Genomic DNA, 22,877 nt, shown 5'->3' with positions numbered 1-22,877 from the left:
CTCTGATGCTGTTATGCCCCCAAGTCTGATGTGGGAATAAAGTATTGTTAACTTCTACTCCTCCGGTGTCTGCTGCAGGATCATTAGTATCCACACAACCTCAGGGACCGGGCCCCGGCCTTGCGCTTAGAACTTCTAGGAAGGGTTCTCCTCTAACCCACGTCCTCTGTTCTCTTTTACTCCTCACATTCCGTACTAATCCTTTCTTTCTATGGAAAAATCAGATTTCCTTTCTATGTCTCTTTCTTGTGCCAGCAGACCCAGGTCACTGTGGCCTGCTGCAGCACTTCCTTCATCCATCCCTCTCCCGGGGATCTTCTCTGTCTCACTCTCTGTCCTTCTGCATCCCAATCACTGAATCACTCCATGACCGACTGCATGGCTGACTGAATGACTGACTGATTCCTAAACTCTTCCCGCTCTTTGTAATATAAACTAACTCCACCCACCTCCAAGCACGTTTCATGTTCCAAGCAGGGAGCCACCAATGGGTGCTTTGCTATACTCCAAGCAGGGAGCCGCTGAAGGTGCTTTGCTACACTACTTTGTGTTGTGGGGTGCAGGTGTTGGAGCGTGGTTGGGAGTCTCCACCTTACCTGGATGGTGGGGCACCGCACCTCAGGAGGAGGTGCAGTACCTCTGTGGTGACTGAGCCTCAGGGGCGCCACATGTACACCAGATATTGGTACTTTTGGCAGTGTGGACAGGTGCCAAGTCCTGCTGGAGAATGGCATTTCTATCTCCATAAAGCTTGTCGGCAGAGGGAAGCATGAAGTGCTCTAAAATGTCCTGGTAGACGGCTGCACTGACTTTGGTCTTGATAAAACACAGTGGACCTACACCAGCAGATGACATGGCCCCCAAACCCTCACTGATGGTGGACACTTCACACTAGACCTCCAGCAGCTTGGATTGTGGCCTCTCCACTCTTCCTCCAGACTCCGTTACCACTGACAACAGTCCAGTTCTTCTCCTTGGCCCAAGTAAGACGCTTCTGGCGTTGCCTATTGGTCATGAGTGGCTGACACAAGGAATGTGACACTTGTAGCCCATGTCCTGGACACGTCTGTGTGTGGCGGCTCTTGAAGCAATGACTCCAGCAGCGGTCCACTCCACCACATTTTTAGTAATAAAACTTATAGGAAAAAAGCGCAGATAGTGTCTTATCTCACAATTTAAAAGAAAAACATACCTACAAAGAGCTGCTCACCTGATGTCAGTGTATTCACAAGCGTATAATGCCGGCTGCTGCAGTTCCACGGGTCGGCCTACGACCATAAGAGAATTGTTATATAGGAAGATTTGTGGATTGTAATCCGCACTGCCAGCAAATTCAAAACCAGACGTAGTGAAGAAGAAAATAGTGGTTTATTCAACGCGTTTCGGAGTCCATATGACTCCTTCTTCAGGAAATACCACAATATTTCCTGAGATAATGACTTTTGGGTTCTCATTGGCTGTAAGCCATAATCATCAACATTACCAGAAATAAACCCGTGAGATAGATCACTCTGTGTGTAATGACTCTATAGAATATAGGAGAGTCACTTTTTGTATTGAAGAAATGAAATAAATTAACATATTGATGATATTCTAGTTTTATGAGAAGCACCTGTATTAGTTTTAGATGTGCGGTCCATTGTCTTTTTTCTCCAGTTATGTTGACTTTTCTTTCCATCTATAACTTTTCTATTATTTCTTTCACAGTTATGAAATCTGGTGAAGATCTGATGAATCTTAGTTCTGCAGCCGTAATGGAGAAAGAAGAGTGTGATGTGCGGGGTGGTGAGCGGTGCACAGAGGACGGTCCCACAGGTAACCACCCCGGTGAGGAGCCATCACTAAATAAAGCAGAGAAGAGTCACGTTCTCCTCAATCTCCAAACCGGACAGTTCTGAGCTGGAGGTTTTATGTTTTGTGTTTTCTCCATTTCTTCAGCCGTAGATTTCCCCATTCAGATAAATACAGGTGATATCTGGTGATAATGTGATAGTGCTCTATGATAACACCGCAGTGCAGCTATAATATGGGTGTAAGATACAGCGAGAACATGGTGGTGAGGAGCGTGACCGGAGCCGATCTCTCTATCATCTACTGTCACTACTGATGACGATGAGGATGTGTCCAATTTTGGGACTATGGAGCCATTAGCTGTTATTAGACACATACTGTATGTAGTGATGTTCGTGTAGACACAGCTATACCGGAGTCTGCTCACAGCTGTCTCTTCCGATTACTTCATAGAAGTTAACATTCGGCCATAGGTTTATCTCTTCTTTATATGGGGAGAGAAGAAATCTGCTCTGAGACTTCTCTGCCAGTGATTTAATATCCAAGAAAACAAAAGCATCAGACGTTTGAATCCAGACTTTAGGGAGAGATTGAAGATTACCACATACGAGGGGCGATCCAAAAGTAATGATAATCAATAACAAACACAATGAATATAGTCAAAAAAATGTTTTATTTTTCTACATAGTCTCCTAACGGTTTTAAATACAAGAGTTAGGACTGTCCCACAAGGGTTGCCGTGACGTGGCGGGATGGCTTCTACATTATTTTGATCAAAATTATGTTAACTAAATACCCTTATTATTACTATTATTACTACCTTCATGCAATTTTTGCAATATATTTTTTTACTTTTTTTATTCCAGGATATTTGTTTTGTGTTTTGTTTTTGTTTTTCATAGTCTCCTAACAAGTCTATACATTTAGTCCATCTCTTTTCTAAACTTAGAATTCCCTTCGAAAAAAATTCTTGATCTTGACCCTCAAAACTCCCCAACAGCGGTTATCACGTCGCTATTGTCGGCAAATTTCTTGCTCCGGAGGTGTTCCTTGAGCCGAGGAAAGAGAAAGAAGTCACTGGGGGCTAGATCTGGTGAATAGGGGGGGTGTTCCACCAGTTCAAAGCCCGCTTCTTGAATGGTAGCCATGGCAACTGCAGCTTTGTGAGCCGGTGCGTTATCTTGGTGAAACAGCACTCCAGCCCGCAGTTTGCTGCGCCTTTTCTCCTTGATAGCCTCCCGCAATCTTCTTATTTGTTCTGCGTAGTAGGAGCCCATAATAGTGGCTCCCTTCTCCAAATAGTCCACCTTAATTATTCCTTCAGTATCCAAAAAAACGGACGCCATAACCTTCCCTGCTGAGCTTGACACTTTGAATTTCTTCGGCGTCGTTTTGTCGGCTCGTTTCCATGTCATCGATTGTTGTTTAGTTTCGGGATCAAAGTGGTGGATCCAGGTCTCATCCATGGTCAAAAAACGTGACAAAAAATTCTCCTTGTCTGCTTGGAACTTTTCGAGATTTGCTATTGAAATGTCAACTCGTTTCTTCTTTTGCTCGTCGGTTAACATTTATGGCACCCAATGCGCGGAGACCTTTCTCATATGCAATTCTTTTTCAAGGATTCTTTGAATACTGCCATATGAGATCCCTGTGACCTCAGCTACATGCCTGATAGTCACTCTTCGATCTGCCAACACAACTTCTTCAACTTTTTTCACGTTTTCTTCATTGAGGGACGTGGATGGGCGTCCTTCGCGATGTTCATCTTCCGTCGATGTTCTTCCCAGCTTAAATTCCTTGGCCCAGCGTGTAACTGTGGAATATGGAGAAGAGTCCCCCAATGTTTCCACCAAGTCGCTGTGTAGGTCTTTGGTAGACATTTTTTTCAAGCAGAGGTATTTGATGACAGCTCTGAGCTCGTTTTTTTCCATTTTGATGTTCACTCCTTGGCAGTTCATATTCAAATGAATGTAGCTCCCGGGAATCGTGGCCTATTTAAGTGATTTTTTTTTTCCTGGACTAGTGGGTACCCAAGAGAGAAGAAAACATTTTATTTTAATTTCTGTGTGCAATAGAAATAACCGATTTCATTACTTTTGGATCGCCCCTCGTACACACTAGATGGTTAGAAGATTCTGATATCTTTAACCTCACGGTTAAAGGGGTTTTCCCAAGAACAGAATATATAAAAATATTCTTGTGCTGAGTGTTACGGAAACTTGTTGTCAAGGGCTTACCACAACAGAGCAGAGCCAGAAGACGTCTGGTGGCTCCTACTAAGCTGAGAAGGAGCACTTCTCCAGTGTATTAAACATGTTTATTTCTTCCAGCAGAACATGGGTTAATCAGCCATGTTGGAAACTCCGGCATTCAGCTGTGCTCGGTTAGCCACTCCTTCTCCCTATAAAATCTGGGCTCGATTACCAAATCCTCATCAGAGTTAGCAATTACTGCATGACATTGGATTGGGAGAAGTTAGTTTTGAGAAGTAGTGCTGGACGAGTTTATAAGCGACTGTTGTCTTGTTTGTACACTTGGTAATTCCTTATCCTTCCCTGTTTTGCTTTCTTCCCCCTCCCTACACACCCTGGTGAATACCTCTGTTATATGTGAGTGTATATTTTGTGTGTGTGGAGTTTTCAGTTTACCCTTGTCTTGTTACCCTGTCTGTCGGGTTGGTGTACTGCGGTGAACAGTAGCGCCCTTCTTCCTGTGCGGGGGAAATGGACAGACTAAGGGCTGATCTAGGAGATAAGGCAAGGGAGGAGGCCCCGGCATCTTTGCCATCTGAAGTATCCTGGGCAATAGGGCGAGCTAGGATGCCCCTTAGTGTTAGGGCCAGGAAAGGTGCCCCTGGTCCCAGGTCAGTCGCCAGTCGAATCGTGAGACTTGTTCAATCAAGTCAGGACCCAAATCATCAACTGATTTAAGCGCAAGGTTGTTTGTTGGCTTGCTAGCAAGGAGACAACACAAGCAGTGATGGGTGAACCCCTGTTTTTTGGGTCCGACAAGATTGGCCAAACAGTTAAAAAAGTTTTGTTCAGGTACCAGAACAGTACCCGGACCCCATTCACGTGAATGACGGGCCCAAACACCATATGTTTGCCACAATGTCATGAGCATGACTGCGCGGCAAACACTGCCTCTGATCAGAGGTAAGATTAATACCACCAGTCAGAGAGCTGCGGTTCCCACACTGTCATATGACAGTGTGAGACCGCAGCTGCGACCAGAGGTAAACATTTTACCTCCTGTCACAGACGTCGGCTGATGGGACTAGTACTCCCATCAGTCTACATCTGCAGTTGCTGATAACAGTGAGTAGGCGCAGCTGATTGGAGAGTTCATCAGCTGGTGCCTCCGCTATGAATAAAACAAATTAAATAATGGCATGGGTTCCGCTGTATTTTTGATAACCAGACAGGCAATACTGACAGCTGTGGGCTGATACCCTCAGCTGTCAGCTTTATCAAGGTTGGTTATCAAGAATAGAGGGGTCTCACGCCATTTTTTTAAAATTATTATTTAAATAAATAATTTAAAATTTATCTTTGAAAACCAGCCAAGTTTAAGAAGATAGCTGGGGGCTGGTATTCTCAGGCTGGTAAGGTGCCATGAATATTGCCCCCCCTTAGCATAAAAATAGCAACCTGCAGCCGCACCAGAAAAGGCTAATCTATTTGATGCACCAATTCTGGGGCTTTGCTCAGCTTTTCCCACTTGCCCTGTAGCGGTGGCAAGTGGGGTTCATAATTGTGGGGTTGATGTCATCTTTATATTCTCAGGTGACATCAATCCGACGGGTTAGTAATTGAGAGGTGTCTATAAGACACCTATCCATTACTAATCCTATAGTGATATTGTAAATGAACACACAGAAAGAATAATGTCCTCTATTTGAAAAGAGCACACTTTTTTACTTTTTTAATTAAAAATATCAAACACAGTTATACTCGCCTAACGCCCATTCCATTGAAATCATCACCTCCTGTAAAAGAACAGAAAATAATAAACAACAAAAATACTCACCTAACACCCATTTCATTGAAGCCATGGTTTCCTGTAAAAAAAACAAAAGTAAAAAACAACCATATCCTACACCAGTCCAACGTTCTGTCCCATGCTGTAATCCATGTGTGCGATAGTTTTCTACCTGGACAATGCCAAGATGCGGCTGCCCAAGCATAAAACCACTGAGGAATGAGCTGTTGCGAGCACATTACCAGTGACTAGTGGTGATGTCATGGAGGTTACCGTAGTTCACTGAGGCTGCGATCCCAGCCGGGCTGATATGCAGTGACCTCACTGAAATTTCTCACTGTGAACTGCGATGAACTCACTGAGCTCATTGCTGCACAGTGAGACTTTTTCTCACGGTGCTAGTGGTGAGGTCACCTTAGTTCAGGGTCCCATCTGGGAATGCAGCCTCCTGCTAATGGATGATCACTAGATGATGCTCCCAGATCGGCCAGGCAGGAAGCCCTGGATGTAGCCCTCGGCTCATGTCTCTCCCTACGAGAACAAGACCGGGGAGCGGGACTTGCAGATGTCCTCGAAGATTCCGATGATAAGGGAGAGCACCATCTTGAGGACCAAGACCAGGAGCCCCTCCTGTTAGATCTGGACATCTGACGCACATGCTTGGAACGCTTGCTGCGTCGGTATGAGGACCCAGACGAGAATGAGCTGGATACACGCCTTCAACCCCTATTTGATTCAGCTCCATGTGACATGGCTGTGGCCAAAACAGCAGAGGCCACATGGGGCAAAGTAGGAGCTACAGGGACCTCAGTATCCTCTTTATTAAATTCAGCAGTGCTGGGTACAACACCAGCAGGAGGAATTACACCACTTGTTGGTAACTGGGGATTTATTTGCAGTGGTTCAGGAGGCTCCTTTGCAGAGGTAGAAGTATTGCCTCTGGAAACCATCTGCTCACCATATGGGGGTTGAGGAGTAATATATAATGTCTGCTGTAGGGTTATTGATGGCGTCTCTTTAATGGTGCCGCACACACTGAGGACAGTGGATGCCAACATGTGGGGACTGGATGGGGGAAAGTGGTGTGAGCTCATCTGTTCATTCACCTTTTGTGTCCGAGGATCTCCCTCTTCTGGTGAAGGAAGGTAGTGAGGCTGATTTGGATGAAAGAAAACAAACACCTGATCAGGTTGATTGTGACTGGGTAACAGGAATATCAGACTGGATATAAGGCAGCCGACGCCCTTCTGAGTGGCTGGTGATTTCTCTGCTGGATTCTTGGAGTCCAGTCTGATTCCTGCTTCCCAAAGATAAGTTTTTGCTCTGCTATTGAACTTATTAGTTTTGGTTTTGTTTACCTTGTTTTTTGAGTTCAGCCATCACCGGCCGGAGGTGTGCTGGATTCTTATTCCTTGATCAGTGTTCTCTTTTGCTCTGCTTTCAGAATATTCTGAGTGCTGACATAGGGTTTGAAGTCTAGTGACTTCAGGGTCCTTTTTGCTTATCAGTTGTGTTGGTAATATTTTTAGCAGGGTTTTCTCGGATTGCAGACAGCAGCTTTTCTGTCCTGTCCTTTTTAGTTAGCTTGGGCCCCATCGTTTGCTCAACCTATCTTTCTATCTGTGTTAGTGTTTTCATCTCGTTTCACCGTCATTATATGTTGGGGGCTGCCTATTGCTTTGGGGTCTGCTCTGGGGCAGTCAGTTTTTCCCTTTTCTCTCTTTAGGATTATTTAGATCTCCGGCTGTGACGAGGTGTCTAGGATCACCGTAGGAACACTCCATGGCTACTGCTAGTTGTGTTATAGGATTAGGGGTCTGCAATCCGCTAGCTTCCAACCTCTCTGATTTTCTGGGCTGAGCTTGTGTTTTGTTTTTTGCTCCTCGGTGACTCAATCATAACAGGAAAGGGGGCGGAGCAACACTGCCTGTTTGGCACGCATGTAGTCGCCCAGCAGACAGAGGAGCAGAGTGTGGGTGTGGAGGAAGTTGTCGGAGCTACCTCATCTTCACAGAGTGCGTGTAAGCACCCGACACCCAGAGGAGTAAGAGGTATGGGTGGAGGAATGATGGACAGAGGATTGGGGGGCAGAGCCCCATTGTCTGCACTGCATTCGTGTAAGAGAAGCAGAGGGGAAGGGGCTGAGACGAACAAGAGGACGAGAACGCCTTGTAGACCACCGGCCTGGTATTGCTTCGGCAGGGGATGGAAGGTGAGTACTAAGCCCTGAACTAAGAGCACCTTCCTGTGCCACACTGGCACGCAGCAGTTTGATAAGAGGGTCAGACATCACTTAACTCTTAACCCAGAGTATGAGATAGCGGGGCGCTACAGTCAGAGGCACATTCCTTAATCAGTGTCATGCCACCCATTACAGCCAGAATTGTCAGCCAATTCTTCAGAAAGTGCTGTCTATGCCTCCAAGGCCTTGGTTATACTTCCATTTGGCGCTGTATTATTGGGAATAAAAATGCCAAAATAAAACAACCATGTAACAGACACCTTCCATGTCTACTAGCGACATATATAGAGCCATCCTATTCTGCCATGCCATCAGACTGGTGGGCTCCAGTTGTTCAGCTTTCTCTTTAATAGCATCTCGGCTGTAATGAACAGATCTCTGCTGCTCATAGTAGGTGTACTGGGTGGGCCATTTTTATGGATAGACCTGGGTGGGCCATTTATAAAGTTGTATCCAAAATGGCCGACTTCAAAATGGCCACCATGGTCACCACCCATCTTGAAAAGTTTTCCCCCTCCCATATACTAATGTGCCACAAACAGAAAGTTGATATCACCAACCATTACCATTTTATTTAGGTGTATCCATATAAATGACCCACCCTGTAGTTTATCCAATCAGCATTCTCATTTATGGTCACCCACTGAATTGTAGACTCCCACCCAGTTGTTATTTGATTACTGGATTGAAATTCATTGGGAACTCCTCGGGGGAATCCAGTCTCATACACATAGATGCTAGAGTCAAAGGATCGTTTCGGAGACTCCCTTCTTGCGCTGGCATGTATTCGGGCTTTCTCCAACCTTTTCCATGTAGACGGCAGGTGTCAGGGCTTTATTAGTTGGATTAAGGCACACTCCCCTTCAGTGTTACGCAGGGCTGTGGAGTCGGAGTCGTGGAGTCGGAGTCGGTGCTCATTTTGGTGGAGTCGGAGTCGGAGTTGGACTCAGTATAAAATGTACAGACTCCGACTCCTAAAATATATAATAAATTGGGTACAGTAGTTCAATGCAGGATGTGCTGAATATTTTTTCATAGGAATTTGGGAAAGTTATGAAATGTCCTATAAATGGCTGTTCTATTCCTGATCTAAGGCTAGATTCACACACAGCATTTTTGCTGCGTTTTTTGTGGATACATTTTTCAGCTGCAAAAGCAGATCAGATTTTAAAACACCCGATCACCTGAAAGGTTTTTGAGCTCATAGATAATATTTTCAATATCAAAAGCAGATTAGAAATCTGCTCTATCTATATATCCATATCTGTCTATCCATATCTTATCTGTACCAAAAAGAATGAAAGCCGGGTAGCACACAGACTAACACTTCCTGCCAGGCAAAGGATGAGGAAAGAGCGTCTAAAACATCATTAACAAGATATTTTGTAAGTGACAAAGTTACTGTAACAATGACAGCAGATATGTCTAACAGACAGCTCCTCCAGCTTGTTGTGAAGGACGGTGTACCATTATCATTATTTGCACGACCAGCTTTTATAGCTCTTAATGGAGAAATGGCCGCAAACTTGGTGTTTCTCTGGAAAGAGAAAGTATTAGAAAATTAGTGATTGAAGAAGCCCTTAAACAAAAGGAAGATCTTAAAAAGACTCTCAAAAGACGCTTCATGTTTCTTACAATGGACGCCTGCACACGTCACAGAGTGAACTATTTTGCCAACAATGTTCGATATGTTTGTGACAACAAAAATTGTTACCAACACGCTGGCAGTAACAGATACTAAAGCTCATCACAGCAGCCAGTTTCTCCAGGCCTTAGTGGAAAAAGTTCTGCAAGATTACAAACTCAAAAAAGAACAGGTTCTTGCTATTGTAACGGACAATGCTTCAAACATAAGTACAATTACACTGATGAATGAGAATAATGAACAACAGCTAGAGGAACATTTAGGATTCAGTATGTTTGAGATGGAAGGCCACAGTGCTGTTCATGTAACTGAGGAACAAACAGATATTACAACAGAAGAACAGCAAAATTATGCTGTAGAAATTGATGATCTTGTTGAAGCTGCTTCAAAACACTTTCCTATTCATCACATGCGCTGTGCTGTGCACACGCTGCAGCTGGCAATAAGAGAGAGTCTGCAAGAGGGACATGCTGGAAATCTGATTGGAAAAGTGAGGAAATTGGTTATTGCCGCCAGAACCCCTAAAATTGATTCCATCTTGAAGAGACGTTCTGGAAAAGGGCAATTGTTGATCAAGCCACTCGGTGGGGCAGCACTTATTTAATGATTGAGCGATTGCTTGAACTAAAACCGTTTCTTATAGATATGGCGAACCCTCAGGTAACCCTAAATGAAGGTCAATGGACACAGGTGGCTGAATTGAAGGAATTGCTTAATTACCCATTTACCGTGACTAAAAAATTACAAGCTGAGGATTTAACTCTTGGCATTTTCATGAGGGAGTGGAAGAACTTGCTATTTTGCTGTTTAATCGCAGACGACATTTCTGCTTCAATGAAACGGAGAGAGACACAGCTATTGGAAAATAAAAATTTTCTGGCAGCTGTTTATGTGGACCCAAGTTATCGTATACTGCTTAATAATCAACAGCTTACTAAAGGAAAAGAAGCTCTGCCTGAGGTAACAGTTAGGAAGAGTGGCCTACAGGAGGACTGCCAGGCGCAAGAGGACTCGGGTCCTGACAGTGCTACTGCTGCCATATCTTCAGCCTCATCAGATTTGACTTTGACAAGTATTTGGATGACATGGAGCAGGCAAAGCATTGCCGCAAGGAAAAAGATTTCACTCCGTCTCCTATAGCAAGCAGATTGACCATATTTCAGCAAAATGTTTCACTTGCTCGCAAAGAAATAGAAAAATTCAACCATTCATCAAAACTGACTGTGCATGAGGCAATTCCTTTATACCCGGAAATTATTAGAGATATTGCCCATGTGGTTACGTCTTTGCCTCCAACCCAAGTTAGTGTAGAGAGGTTGTTCTCTAGCCTTAAAATTATTAGGTCAGATGTGAGGTCATCTATGAAGGAGGATCTGATGGAGGCAATTCTATTTCTTAGAACAAATTCATAGACTGCACAAATGCTATTTAGTATGTTTTTGTTGAAAACTGCTTTTTGCCACTTATAGTTTATTACATAGTGTTATATATATACTGTATATATATATGTAATCGATATTAAATAGTGTATTACATATTTACAATTTATTACAGTTTTTTGTGTTCTAAAGTTGTATTCCAAAAAATATTATGTTCTATCTAAATATCTTGATTATTGTATCATAAAAATGATTTAATGTCTGATGTTCACATTGTACTACAATAAATTTTTCACTTAAATATAAGCAATATATGTGGGAGTCGGAGTCGTGGAGTCGGAGTTGGAGTCAGAGTCACAGGTTTGGCTTACTGACTCCACAGCCACGCCCACAGGGCCCTTATCTTACCATGACCACATAACCTCCATATGTCTTCTCTCACGGTAGTCTGGTTTGTCCAGATGTTGGTGTGGTTCTCATGTACGGAGATGTCGATCCTTTCTGCTCATGAGTCCCCTTGAAGTTTGTCATAGTCAAGTCCAGTAGCTGGGAGCACAAACAAGTCTAGCTGCCCAGATTAGGCTACTTTCACACATCAGTTTTTCGCCGTCAGGCGCAATCCGGCATCGCGCCGGTGCGCCGGATCTGGCAAATGTTATGTAAAACCGGATGTGACGGATCCGGTTTTCTGCCGGATCCGTCTTGGTCATCAGACAAAAAACCGGATCCGTCTCATCCGTTTCATCCGTTTTTCCATCCGTTTCCCACCGGATTACGCTGGATCCGTTTTTTAAAAACACCCCTTGGGGGTTTTGAAACGGGATTGGCTGCTGAAATCTATATATACCGTGTTCCTACAGCCCATCTTTGACAGGTTGTAGAGGAGAAACTGCAGGCTGGAGAGAAGAGCAAGTGACTGGCGAAGATGGATGTTGTGATTGCAAATATTTTGAAGAATTTGTTGGATTTTACAGCGGAGGTGAACCGTTTGAGTGTGTTTGTTCTGGAGAAGGAGAGAGCGAGACAGCAGTGCATCAGGCATCAGCGACGCCGTTTGCGGATCCACCCCATCACAGCCAAGAGAATGACGCGTGGGGTCTATTCTACACTCTGCATGGACCTTAGACGAAACCCGGAGAAATTTTTGGGATATGTTCGGATGAAAATGGAGAATTTTGATTACTTGGTGGAGCGCATTGCACACCTTATAAGAAAAGCGGACACCTATTGCCGCTTCTCCGTTTCACCCGCAGAGCATCTGATGGTGACTCTAAGGTAAGACACATTTATTGGATATGCTCGCATCAGAGCACACTTTCACTGCAATCTTGTTGGTGGTAGTTTGTATCTCCAAGTGTTAGAGCTGAGTTTTGGTATGCAATGCTGTGATTTTTAACTAATTTATTGTTTTTTAATTCCCCACAGATTTCTTGCAACTGGAGAATCCCTTTCGTCACTGCATTTCCAGTACAGACTCGGGATTTCCACCATATCTGGAATAGTGAAGTACACATGCCGTGCACTGTGGGACTCCTTAGCTGAAGAGTTTTTACCAGAGCCCACAACAGAGAGGTGGATTGAAATTTCAGAAAAGTTTCAACAGATATGTCAGTTTCCGAACTGCTTGGGCGCTGTGGACGGGAAACATATCCGCATTGTAAAGCCAGCTGGATCGGGATCGGAATATTTCAATTACAAGAAATATTTTTCCATTCTCCTCATGGCCATCGCTGATGCCGAATACAAATTTATTGCTGTTGATATTGGGGCCTATGGCTGCTCCAATGACTCTCAAGTTTTCAAACTGTCTGCCATGGGGCGTAAACTATATGGAAACACCTTCCAGTTCCCACCACCTAGACCGCTGCCGCAAACATCTGGTCCCCCTATGCCATTTGTCTGTGTAGGGGATGAAGCCTTCCAGCTGTCAGAACACCTTTTGAAACACTACTGTAGCAGAGGATTGACAAGAACAAAACGCATTTTTAATTACCGCCTAACAAGAGCAAGAAGAATGGTGGAATGCTCCTTTGGTATTCTGACAGCCAAATGGCGGGTCCTATTGACTGCGATCAACCTCAAGACAGAAACTGTGGACGAGGAGATCAAAGCTTGCGTGGTACTACATTTTGTTATGTGCAAGGAACCCATTTCCATTGAGGACTCGGAAGAAAGCACCTTGCAAGATTACCACAACATTACCAATCGAAGTTTTGTGACGGTGTCACGAATGAGGGACAATTTTGCACAATACTTTGTCACCCCAAGGCAGAATAGACTGGCAGGATGATAGAGTTTAATAAATTTCTGCCCTTAACCAAAGTTGTGTACCTTCTGTACCAACAGTATATACCTTTTCCAAACAAAGTTGGCTATCTTGTTGTCTATCTTGTCGTGGTTTAACTATTTTTACCTTTTGCCCACAGTTGTGTGTTAGGCAAAGTCTTTCACCTTTTAACCAAAGTTGTGTACATTGTTAGGAAATCGCCAACAAGATACCCAACTTTTGGTAAAAGGTGAAATACTTTGTGTAAAGCACAACCAGGAACACAACTGTGGGCAAAAGGTAAAATTTAATGACCTTTTACCCACTGTTATGTACCTTGTTTTGTATACCTTTTGACAGTTTGTCTACCCTGTACTTAACCTTTTTTTAAACCATATTTTGCCGCAGAAATAAAACACAGACAACCAGTGTAAACCAATAATTTAACTTTTATTGAAAACTTTTGTTTTTTATTAAACTGTAAATGTCCCAAAAAAATTTTCATTTTTATTTGAAGACACACATTTATAAGTTAGTGTAGTGTGGGGTGGAAATACTGCTGGAGGGGCTGCGGGACACTTCGACACTGGGAGTGTGTAGAGAGGACTGGGATCGTGGTGGGGAAGGAACAGTTAGAGGTGAAGGGGTGGAAAAAGCAAGAGAATGGGTGGACATGTGGGTAGCAGAACAGGTGGTGGGTGGTGGAGTGATGGGTTGGGCAGGGACTGGAGTAGCAGATGATGTGGTTGGGAAGTGGTAGGGGGACGGAGTTTGGTACGGGGAAGGAGCTTGGTAAGGGGCAGGTTGCTGGAAGTGGGGAGGTTGCTGGTACTGGGGAGGTTGCTGGTACTGGGTAGGTGTCTGGTACTGAGGAGGTGGCTGGTAAGGAATAGGAGGGGGAAGAAGGACAGTGGCTGGAGGGGGTGCAGGTCGAGGAACTACTGTGGTGGGAGGTGGAGGTTGGGAGGTAACCTGCTGTAGAGCACCGTGGCACGAATGCATTACATGCATCTGCTGGGTAGGAGATAGCATTGTCATGCGCTCCACAACAGACCTGAAAAAGGTGTGGTTTGGAGAAGATCTTGCTTCTGAATGCATTGTTTGCGGAAGTGTCTTCAACTCCAGAATGCCGGAGTTGAGCTGTTGAAAGCCTACGGAGATTTGCTCTGACAAGACTTTGAGACAGTTCTGGAAAGATGCATTCAGATGCAAGAACTCTGGGGCATAGCTCTTTTCCTGACCCCTCTGCCGCTGCCGCCCAGTACCCGCAGGTGTACTAGAGGTGGCAGGGGCAGAAGGGTGGGGTAAAGGGAAAGCGTTCTCCTCACCAGCAGCTTCATGTAATGTAGGTGGCCATGATGCTCCTGCGCTGGTGGATGGGAGAGATGGATCGAATGTGAGGGAAGGTTGGGAAGGTGCAGATGTGCCGGGGTGCTTGAAGTGTCCCTCTGTGCCGGTCTCCTCAGGGATCGCTGCAGAAGGGTCCAACCGTGCAGGCTCCCGAGTGCTGGTCACCGTGCTGTGGAATAAAGAGAAAAAAATTTAATTAATATAGTGACATGGCATGGCGCTGGCTGAAAAAAATTAGACATGTAAAAATTATTTTTTGACATGGGGTGTGTAATATTTACCTTCTGGTGACCATTGTCTCCCGGAGGAACGACAGGGCTCGGGCGTACCTGTACTTGCTCCTGCGTCCACCAGATCCACTCGGGGCCCGCATCTCTTTATTGAACTCCTTCTTGAAACGATCCCTCAGAGACCGCCACCGCTTCACAATTCTCTCCCCTGAAACAAGAAAGCACAAAGTGGTTAGTATACAACATCAGTGTTTCCCAAACTCCAGTCCTCGTGGTCCCCAGGGGTCATGTTTTCAGGATTTCCATAGTGTTGCTCAAAAGGAAAGCCTGAAAACATGACCCGTGGGTACCACGAGGACTGGAGTTCGGGAAACACTGCTTGACATCAAGCAGCTGAAACTGTATATACTTACGCTCTTGAATCTGGGCCCGAGCATCAAGGTCCTCCCAGCGGTCCACAAGGAGCGAACAGATTTCCTCCCAGAGCCGTCGGGTCACAATTAGATCAGCATGCCGGCGGTCAGCCATATTCCAAAGCGGTTCTTTCTCTAACAAGATCGATGAGGTGGTCCACATCAATCCCTCCATCCTCACCGTCAGAGTAGGGAGCACGCTGTGAAGGCTGTTAAAGAAAAAAAGAAAAATAGCATAATTAGCCTCCAGACTTAAAGAAATGAAATAAAAAGTGCAAAAAAAAACAAAGCAAAAATATTATACTTACACGCTGGTGACCGCCGCGTCGCTGTCGCCGACGACCCTTGGAGGCACTGCGAGGACCTCTTGGCCGAGCACCAGATTGGGAAGACTAGAAAAGAAAAGCAAAAAAATTATGTTTGGATGTAGGCATATGTGTTTGCTGTGTGATATCTGCGCTACATTGTTTTCAATGTGTTGTGTGTAGTGTGATGCTGTGTTTCTGTATTTGATGCAGGAAACTTACCAATTGTGAGCCCACTCCAGGTGTCTGTCCACCCCTTCCTTCTTCATCTGGGAGTTCCTCTTCAGCTTGTGATTCCTGTTTTGAAATAAAAGCCAATGAATAGACATATATTACAGAGATGATGGATTTTGGAAATACAAACTTACCGTCAAACGCTGACGATGTGAGGGAGGGCTCCCAGAAGAAGATGTGGTGTCCTCCTGCTGGCCAGTCTCCACTCCTGCTGCTGCTGTTGCTGCTGCTGCTGCTGTTGCTGCTGGTGCTGCCGGTGCTGCTGCATCAATAGGGCGTCTTCTGCTGGTGAATAAAGAGAAACAAAGGGCCACTGAATATATTGATATTCCATGGCCCTAGTTTTGAGGAATGGGAGATTTGATAATTACCGTCTGTCATCTGCTGGTGGACTCCCCTCCGCATGGTCACCATGGTCCCTTCGCTCCATTTGGGGTGGTGGTGCTGGTGGTGCAGTTATCTCCTGCCATCTCCTGCGGCTGGCTCCTCTCTTGGGTGGCATGTTGGCTGTGGCTGAGGGTCCCACAGTCATGGTTTTATATATGTTTGCTGTGGGCAGGGCTACTGAGCATGCGCAGACCAAAAAACCGGATCCGGCACATTGCGGCGCTCATAGACTTTCATTGTGTGAAAAAGCCGGAAGCGCCGGATCCAGCGTGTACAGCTTTTTCGCCGTAGACAAAAAACGTTACAGTTGCCGTTTTTTCCAGACACTGGATTGCGACACATTGCCGGATCCGGCCAAAACCGGACGAAACGCATGACCATCCGGCGCGATCCGGTTTTCGTAAAAATAGCCGGATCGCGCCTGACGGCGGAAAACTGATGTGTGAAAGAGGCCTAAGCGATCACCTGGAGTGGGACGTCTGGTTTATTCATGGGTGGAAAGAGCAGGGATTTTGCCTTTACCCTCAGTAGGTCGGTAAGAGCTGTTTTTATTTAGGCTCTTAGCTGTGTATCTTATCTGATCTAAGCACCAATTCTTTTCATCGTACCCAATTTCTAGGGCCAGTTCGTCTTCATACATCAGGTGTACCTAACTGTGGGTCATAAGGATCCTAAAGTTGCTCCACCAGGGATTTCCATTTTTCGCTTCTTATTTATCTTATTGGCTTGGGGCTTTTGTACTTTTATGGAGAAGTGACCGATAGGCTATGTTCACACGTTGCATTTTTTCAGCTTTTTTTAAGGCAAATTTTCAGCCGCGTTTACAGTACCAGCAAAGTCTATGAGATTTCAGAAATCTCATGCAAGCACCTTATTTTTTTTTAATCTGAATTTTGTCAAAGAGCTGCATTTTTGCAAAATACAGCATGTCAATTCTTTCAGCTTTTTTGGAGCGGTTTTCACCCTTCGAAAGCAATGGGTAGTGCAAAAATGCTGCAAAAACGCCTAAAAAAAATGACGCAGGTGTCTGGTTTTGCTGCGTTTTTGCTGCCAAAGCCTGCTGAAGTTGAATTAGGTTATTTTTTTCTGCCCTAAACTTTATCAGCATTCACAAGAGACAAATGAACACTGACAAAACCGCAGTAGACAAACGCAGCAAAAACGCGTCAAAAAAACGAAGCAAAATCTGTTATTTTGTAGTTGCTTCTTTAATGCCAAGAGAGCAGGTTTTGCGTGCAGAAAAAAAATGCTGCAAAAACGACGCAACATGTGAACATAGCCATAGGGTCTGTACCTAATACATCGCCTTCAATGTCATGTAATCTTTGGTCTGTAATCTGGGGTTTCTTTAAAGTAATTCACAAATCATTACAATTATCTGCCTCTGTACAGGTATTATCTGGTGTGTTTGTGGGTATAAAGCAAATATATTTATCTGACTGTGTGAGTCTGGATGCTTGATTTTGATTTTTGCAATAACCATTCAATAATCTACAGAAATTTACTTGTACTGTAGATTCCTGTCCTTCAATAAATGTTATATTTGCTACAGGATACCCCATTCTAGTGTCTTTCCAGTAGGTGGGGCCCGAAGTCTAGATCCTCTGTACCCAACTCTGGGTGAAGGATCCAGTTCCCTGGAGGCACAAAGCACATCATGTGAATAATGTCATGCATTTATGTGTGTGTATATACTGTATATACACACCGCCAGGGCAACAAATCTCCTGGAGTGGCCTAGCCAGTCTCCAGATCTGAACCTCACAGAAAACCTTTGGAGGGATTTGAAAGTCCGTGCTGTCCAGCGACAGGCCCAAAACATCGCTGCTCTAGAGGAGGTCTACATGAAGGAATGGGCCAACATACCATCAACAGTGTGCGCCAACCGTGTGAAGACTTACAGAAAACGTCTGACCTCTGTCATTGCCAACAAAGGATATATAACAAAATACAGAGATGAACTTTTGTTAATGACCAAATACTTATTTTCCACCATAATTTGCAAAATAAATTTTCCCAAATCAGACAAGGTGATTTTCTGGATTTGTTTCCTCATTGTGACTCTCACAGTTGTGGTCGACCTATGAGGTCAATTACAGGCCGCTCTCATCTTTATAAGTGGGAGAACTTGCACAATTGGTGGCGACTAAATACTTTTTTCCCCACTATAAGTGTTGGGATTTGCCCGCAAGGGGAGGACTTAGTGAGAGAGACAGTGTAACAATGTAGCAGGGGGTGAAAAGAAGAGCCAAGAAACATGCTACATATCTGGGACCACCAATTAAATATTCAAAAGTGCAAAGTTTATTAGAGTCAACGCAACACCCAAAGATTAAAAACATTTAAAAACAGATCATGTGATACATACCCCATAATGTGGTCAGCTCCCCGGACATGAAAGCACCAAAATACAAAAGTCCATAAACAGGTAATATGATGATAATGATAATCCTATTCAATTTTTAGGATTATCATAATCGTCATCATATTACCTAGACATAGGCCTATTCACATAGACCCTTTCTCCAGTCTGGGCCTCCTGAATGAATCCATATCCTTTGGCCAAGTCGAGGTGCCAGACCACTCCGCTGGTCATTTAGCCAGCTACAACTCCCCCGCCGGGGCGCTTCAAGTCTCTGACAATGCAGCATTCCTGTCGCTTCTTTTCCCGGATCACACTCTGGATCCATTGAACCTCTTCTGCAACGGACCTCCGGGGCTCCTCCACATACGCAGCACTGGCACCGGCCAGAACAAGTGCAGGCCGGGAGGAAACAGGTGCCACCAACAACGGGGATGACGGTGGAGACGGGGCGCGACCAGAGAGGATGACAGAGCCACAGAGGGTGAAGAAACAGTGGTCAGGCCGGTAGGTCGTTCGGACAGAAACTTCCTACTCACTGCCACTGCATCTGTTTGTAAGAGGTTCATCGGATGCAGTGAACAGCAGGAGGCAGAGAAGGGGTTAACAAGGTTTACTAAGGCAATTATTGAATATGAGTTCAAGGAAATCTTCCGCGCAGGGAGGTGTTGAGACAGGCAGTGAAATATAAAATAAACACAATAAAAGTAAAAGTGAAGATAAGGACTTATCGATTGAAGATCTTATTGGAGAACGGTTGGTACAGTTCCCAACAGCGTTGTAGTCCATGAACAAAGTCTTTGCCTTTGTGGTGTAAAAATGAGATGCACTGTCTCCTGACCGTGCCAAAGTATCCCGCTGCGTTGGTCTTGGGTCCGTTTAACTTGGGTCCATTAAACTTCGGATAAAGTTCCTGCTGTGGGTCATTGAAGCGTGACGCGACACGCCGGGAGCATGATGTCGTACAGGCTGCAGGTATGACAAGGCCTCGTACAGAGTCACAGCCTTTAGGAAAGGTCGTTAAATCTGCTGCACTACCCGTTAAGGGTCTCGTACGTGGGGAGGAACTGGATACAGTACTCAAGTAGGGAACAGTCTGAAAAGGATTGGCTTCAGTGGCAGTAGATGAGGAGAGGGAGTCAACCTTCGTCCTGCTCTGCAGTCGCCTTCCCGCCAAGTCTCTCCCCTTCCCGCGCTCCTCTCCTTTTAAGTCCCCCATGCCCCCTTCGGTCAGGTGCTCGCGCTCTTCCCGCCCAGGCAAGTCAGGCACGTCAGGCAAGTCACCCCCCTGCAACAGTGGTGACAGCCCTGATCGTTCCGGCTCCAGAGCGTATTTCTGTCTGCTGGCACTATTCCTGTTCACCCCCTTACATGGTGACAGTCCTCCTGCGTGGCCATGGAATACAGGGATGGTGACCGCAGCAAATACCCTGCAGCTTCTAATGTCCTCCGGGCTCCTTCCGCTTCTCCAGTTCCGCGGGTTCCTCATTCTCTACTGGCCGCTTGTCTGACTGCCGGAAAGGATGCCATTCCTCAAACTCCTCCACCAGGCTTCAAAGCTCAGGCCGATCTCTGCCCAGGCCACGGATCGCCTCCAGTCCTGATGGCCAATGCCACCATGGAAAGATGTGCTGCGCCTCTCCATCACGTCCAGCAATGGCATTTCTTCCATTAACAGGTAGTCTCTCTTTGCCAGACTATTCCCGTTCGTGGGTGGAGTCACTTCCTGCTGCTCCACCCATTTTTCCAGACTCTGCTGCGAGGAAGGGAACTCTCTCTTCACCCACACCCATTTTGGGTGGGCATCCATCACAATGGGGTGCCGCCTTCTCTCTCCTGGCGCCAAATCTCTGGCATGACGCCAACGAAAGGCGGCACCCTCCGTCATTTCCACGCCACTGACCTCTGTCATCTTGCCAGTGTTCGGCACCATTTTACAGTCAGTGTCAGCTGCCATCTTTGACTCTCTCACGGCGGTCAACATTTCAAAATCATTGTCAACTCTTTCACGATGGACAACAATTCACAAAGCTCGAGAGTCTTCTCCATCAGCATCTCAAAATCACTTTCAGCTTCTCGTCTGGTTCCAATTGGGAAAGTTGCAGGGAACGCCATCTCAGCTACTCCCACCCTGGTCACAGACCCGTATCCTTCTCTGTTTGTCAGTCTTGGGGTTTCAGGGCTGCTGAATCGATCCTGCCGACTACGCCAAATGTAAAATGGTGGTACATGGTGGTAGTCGCGGGCGAGTCCACTAAGGCATAGTCAGTCCACTCTCCGGCCCCTTGCACATGAAAAGGCAGTCCTAGTCCCACACCCAGGTCACAGTGGGTTACCTCAGATGGATGGCTCCACTCCATGCCAAAATGGATGCACCACACATCACACTCTTTAGGGCCCAACAGTGGCAACTTGGTTTTAATGAAGGTGTAGTAAACAAAACGATAATGGTTTCTGATTTGTTCCAATTCACAGCAATGGCTGCAGCAGCAAAGTCCATAACTCCCAGGGAGATCCCAGAAGCTGAAAGTCTCTCAGAGGACACGTATACAGTCCTTGTGAATGCTGCCCAATGGTCCCCTGGCTGCTCTGTCCACTTCAGGGGTAAGGCAAGCTCCCAGCAGGAGAGCATATCCTGCCACAGGCATGCCTGCCCTGCCTCTGCTCTGGAGACAGGGACTTCCTGTCAGCTTGGAGGCTGCTGGCTCAGTCCCCTAAATTAACCCTATCTTTCCCTACTCCAAACACATCTATATATTACATGGTACACTGGTAACACATTAAAACATGGCAAACACAGCACATGCATTAATATACATAGCAAACATTACAGTACAACACGCATAAATGACCACATACAGGGAAGGAGAGAGGGAAGGCAGGGGAGCGTGTCTGCCACCTCCTTACACCAGGACTGTGCTTCTTGAATAGAGTTAGATTTGGGGTTGTTAGAAGTGTGCATTGCTGCCAAGGAGTGATCCACAGCTGGAAGAGAAGAGACTGGAGTGAGGAATAGTGAGATCGTAAAGAGAGCTACTGAGAGACCTTCCTGAAGGCGATATCAGATGAGACGCCGAGTTACTAGAAACCTGAGAGCTTGCTAGTGCCAAATGTGATGGACCTAAGGAGGACTGAGAGCGTGGGACCAGCGGGGGTTCCGAGTGGTAGATCCAGAACGTCTATAGTGGTAGGACGTAGAACAGATGGGTGAGTAGCAAGAAACTCGCTCATCAGGACTGCGGCCTAGAAGCTGGGTTATGGTGACATACAGGCGAAACGATAAGCTGCAGAGCCCTGAAGTAGCCAACAGAGGAAGGATACAGTGTGAAAGAACCCTGCTTAAGGCTGTGCACCCGCTATCCCTTGTACATATCAAGTTCAGTAAATTCCCCATGTTTGAACAGATGTCTCCTGTATTATGGTAATCTGTGGAACTTGTGGTCCTGGCCAGCCAACACCATGTGCTAAAGGCGACCTACATGGGCGCAAGGCCCACACAACAGCAGCGCAAATGCAGAGACTGGTGGCAGGCTGGGGCGGAGGATAGCGTGCTGTGGGTATTTAGGAGATGTGGCTGGTAGGCGGCGGAGGTGTGCTGTACTCACAGGAATGGGGGGTGACCCGCTTCTTGACATCCACAGGCAAGAGACAGAGGCAGGAAATGTATTCAACAGGGTTTGCTTTTATTGGCCGCCCTTACGACGACCAGCACCATTTATGACAGATGGTTTACACTGTTTTACCACTGCAGACAGGCCCGGGCATCTTCACTTGTTCACTTTCTCCATCAGGCGTACTTCGTGGCTCTATCCACCGTGGCTGCCCTAGGCCAATCCACCACGGCGTTTCACCCTACAAAGTCCACCGTACACCAGACCCTCACAGGCCGTCTCTGCCTGTGACCAATGTGCTGTAGGGTCACCCCCCGTTACCGTTTTCTGCCGTCAGAAAGTCTCTGAGGGGTCTCCTCTGTGTGACAGACCCTGCTTCTTTGTGAGCTCCCCTGGCTGACTGAAGCTTCTAGAAGCTCACCTCAGTATTTATCCAGTCAGTCCAGGTAGCCCCGCCCTCTGTCACCTGACAGTCACCTTCGCCCAATCAGAGTCACCTTGACCTCTGGCAGTTATGTAACCCTCATATGACAGTTACATAACCATTGCCGTCGGTGCTCTCCAGTGACCTCTGATGGCGGACTGCCACATGACACCTGCTGTCAATCACTCTGTCTCCTATTACAGACAGAACCGTACCCAGCTCAACCTCCCCACACTGACACCCCGCCGGGATCCACG

The 22,877-nt window shown here is 45.9% G+C and overlaps 1 protein-coding gene across 1 annotated transcript in view; it reads left to right on the top strand.

The window, feature by feature from the left end:
• The window catches only part of LOC141053987 (uncharacterized), a 98,231-nt gene extending 96,333 nt beyond the window's left edge, over positions 1-1,898 (top strand). The window contains exon 5 of the mRNA XM_073551130.1: positions 1,708-1,898. Coding sequence (XP_073407231.1) covers positions 1,708-1,898 — 191 coding nt within the window. The remainder of the gene's footprint in view (positions 1-1,707) is intronic.
• The last annotated feature ends 20,979 nt before the right edge of the window (positions 1,899-22,877 follow it).

Source organism: Dendrobates tinctorius, unplaced genomic scaffold (assembly GCF_039654945.1).
Source record: "Dendrobates tinctorius isolate UK_male_01 unplaced genomic scaffold, ASM3965494v1 ptg000173l, whole genome shotgun sequence".
NCBI classification, from domain to species: domain Eukaryota; kingdom Metazoa; phylum Chordata; class Amphibia; order Anura; family Dendrobatidae; genus Dendrobates; species Dendrobates tinctorius.
The sequence above is the reverse complement of the archived record's forward strand: the minus strand, read 5'-3'. Positions and strand labels throughout refer to the sequence as shown.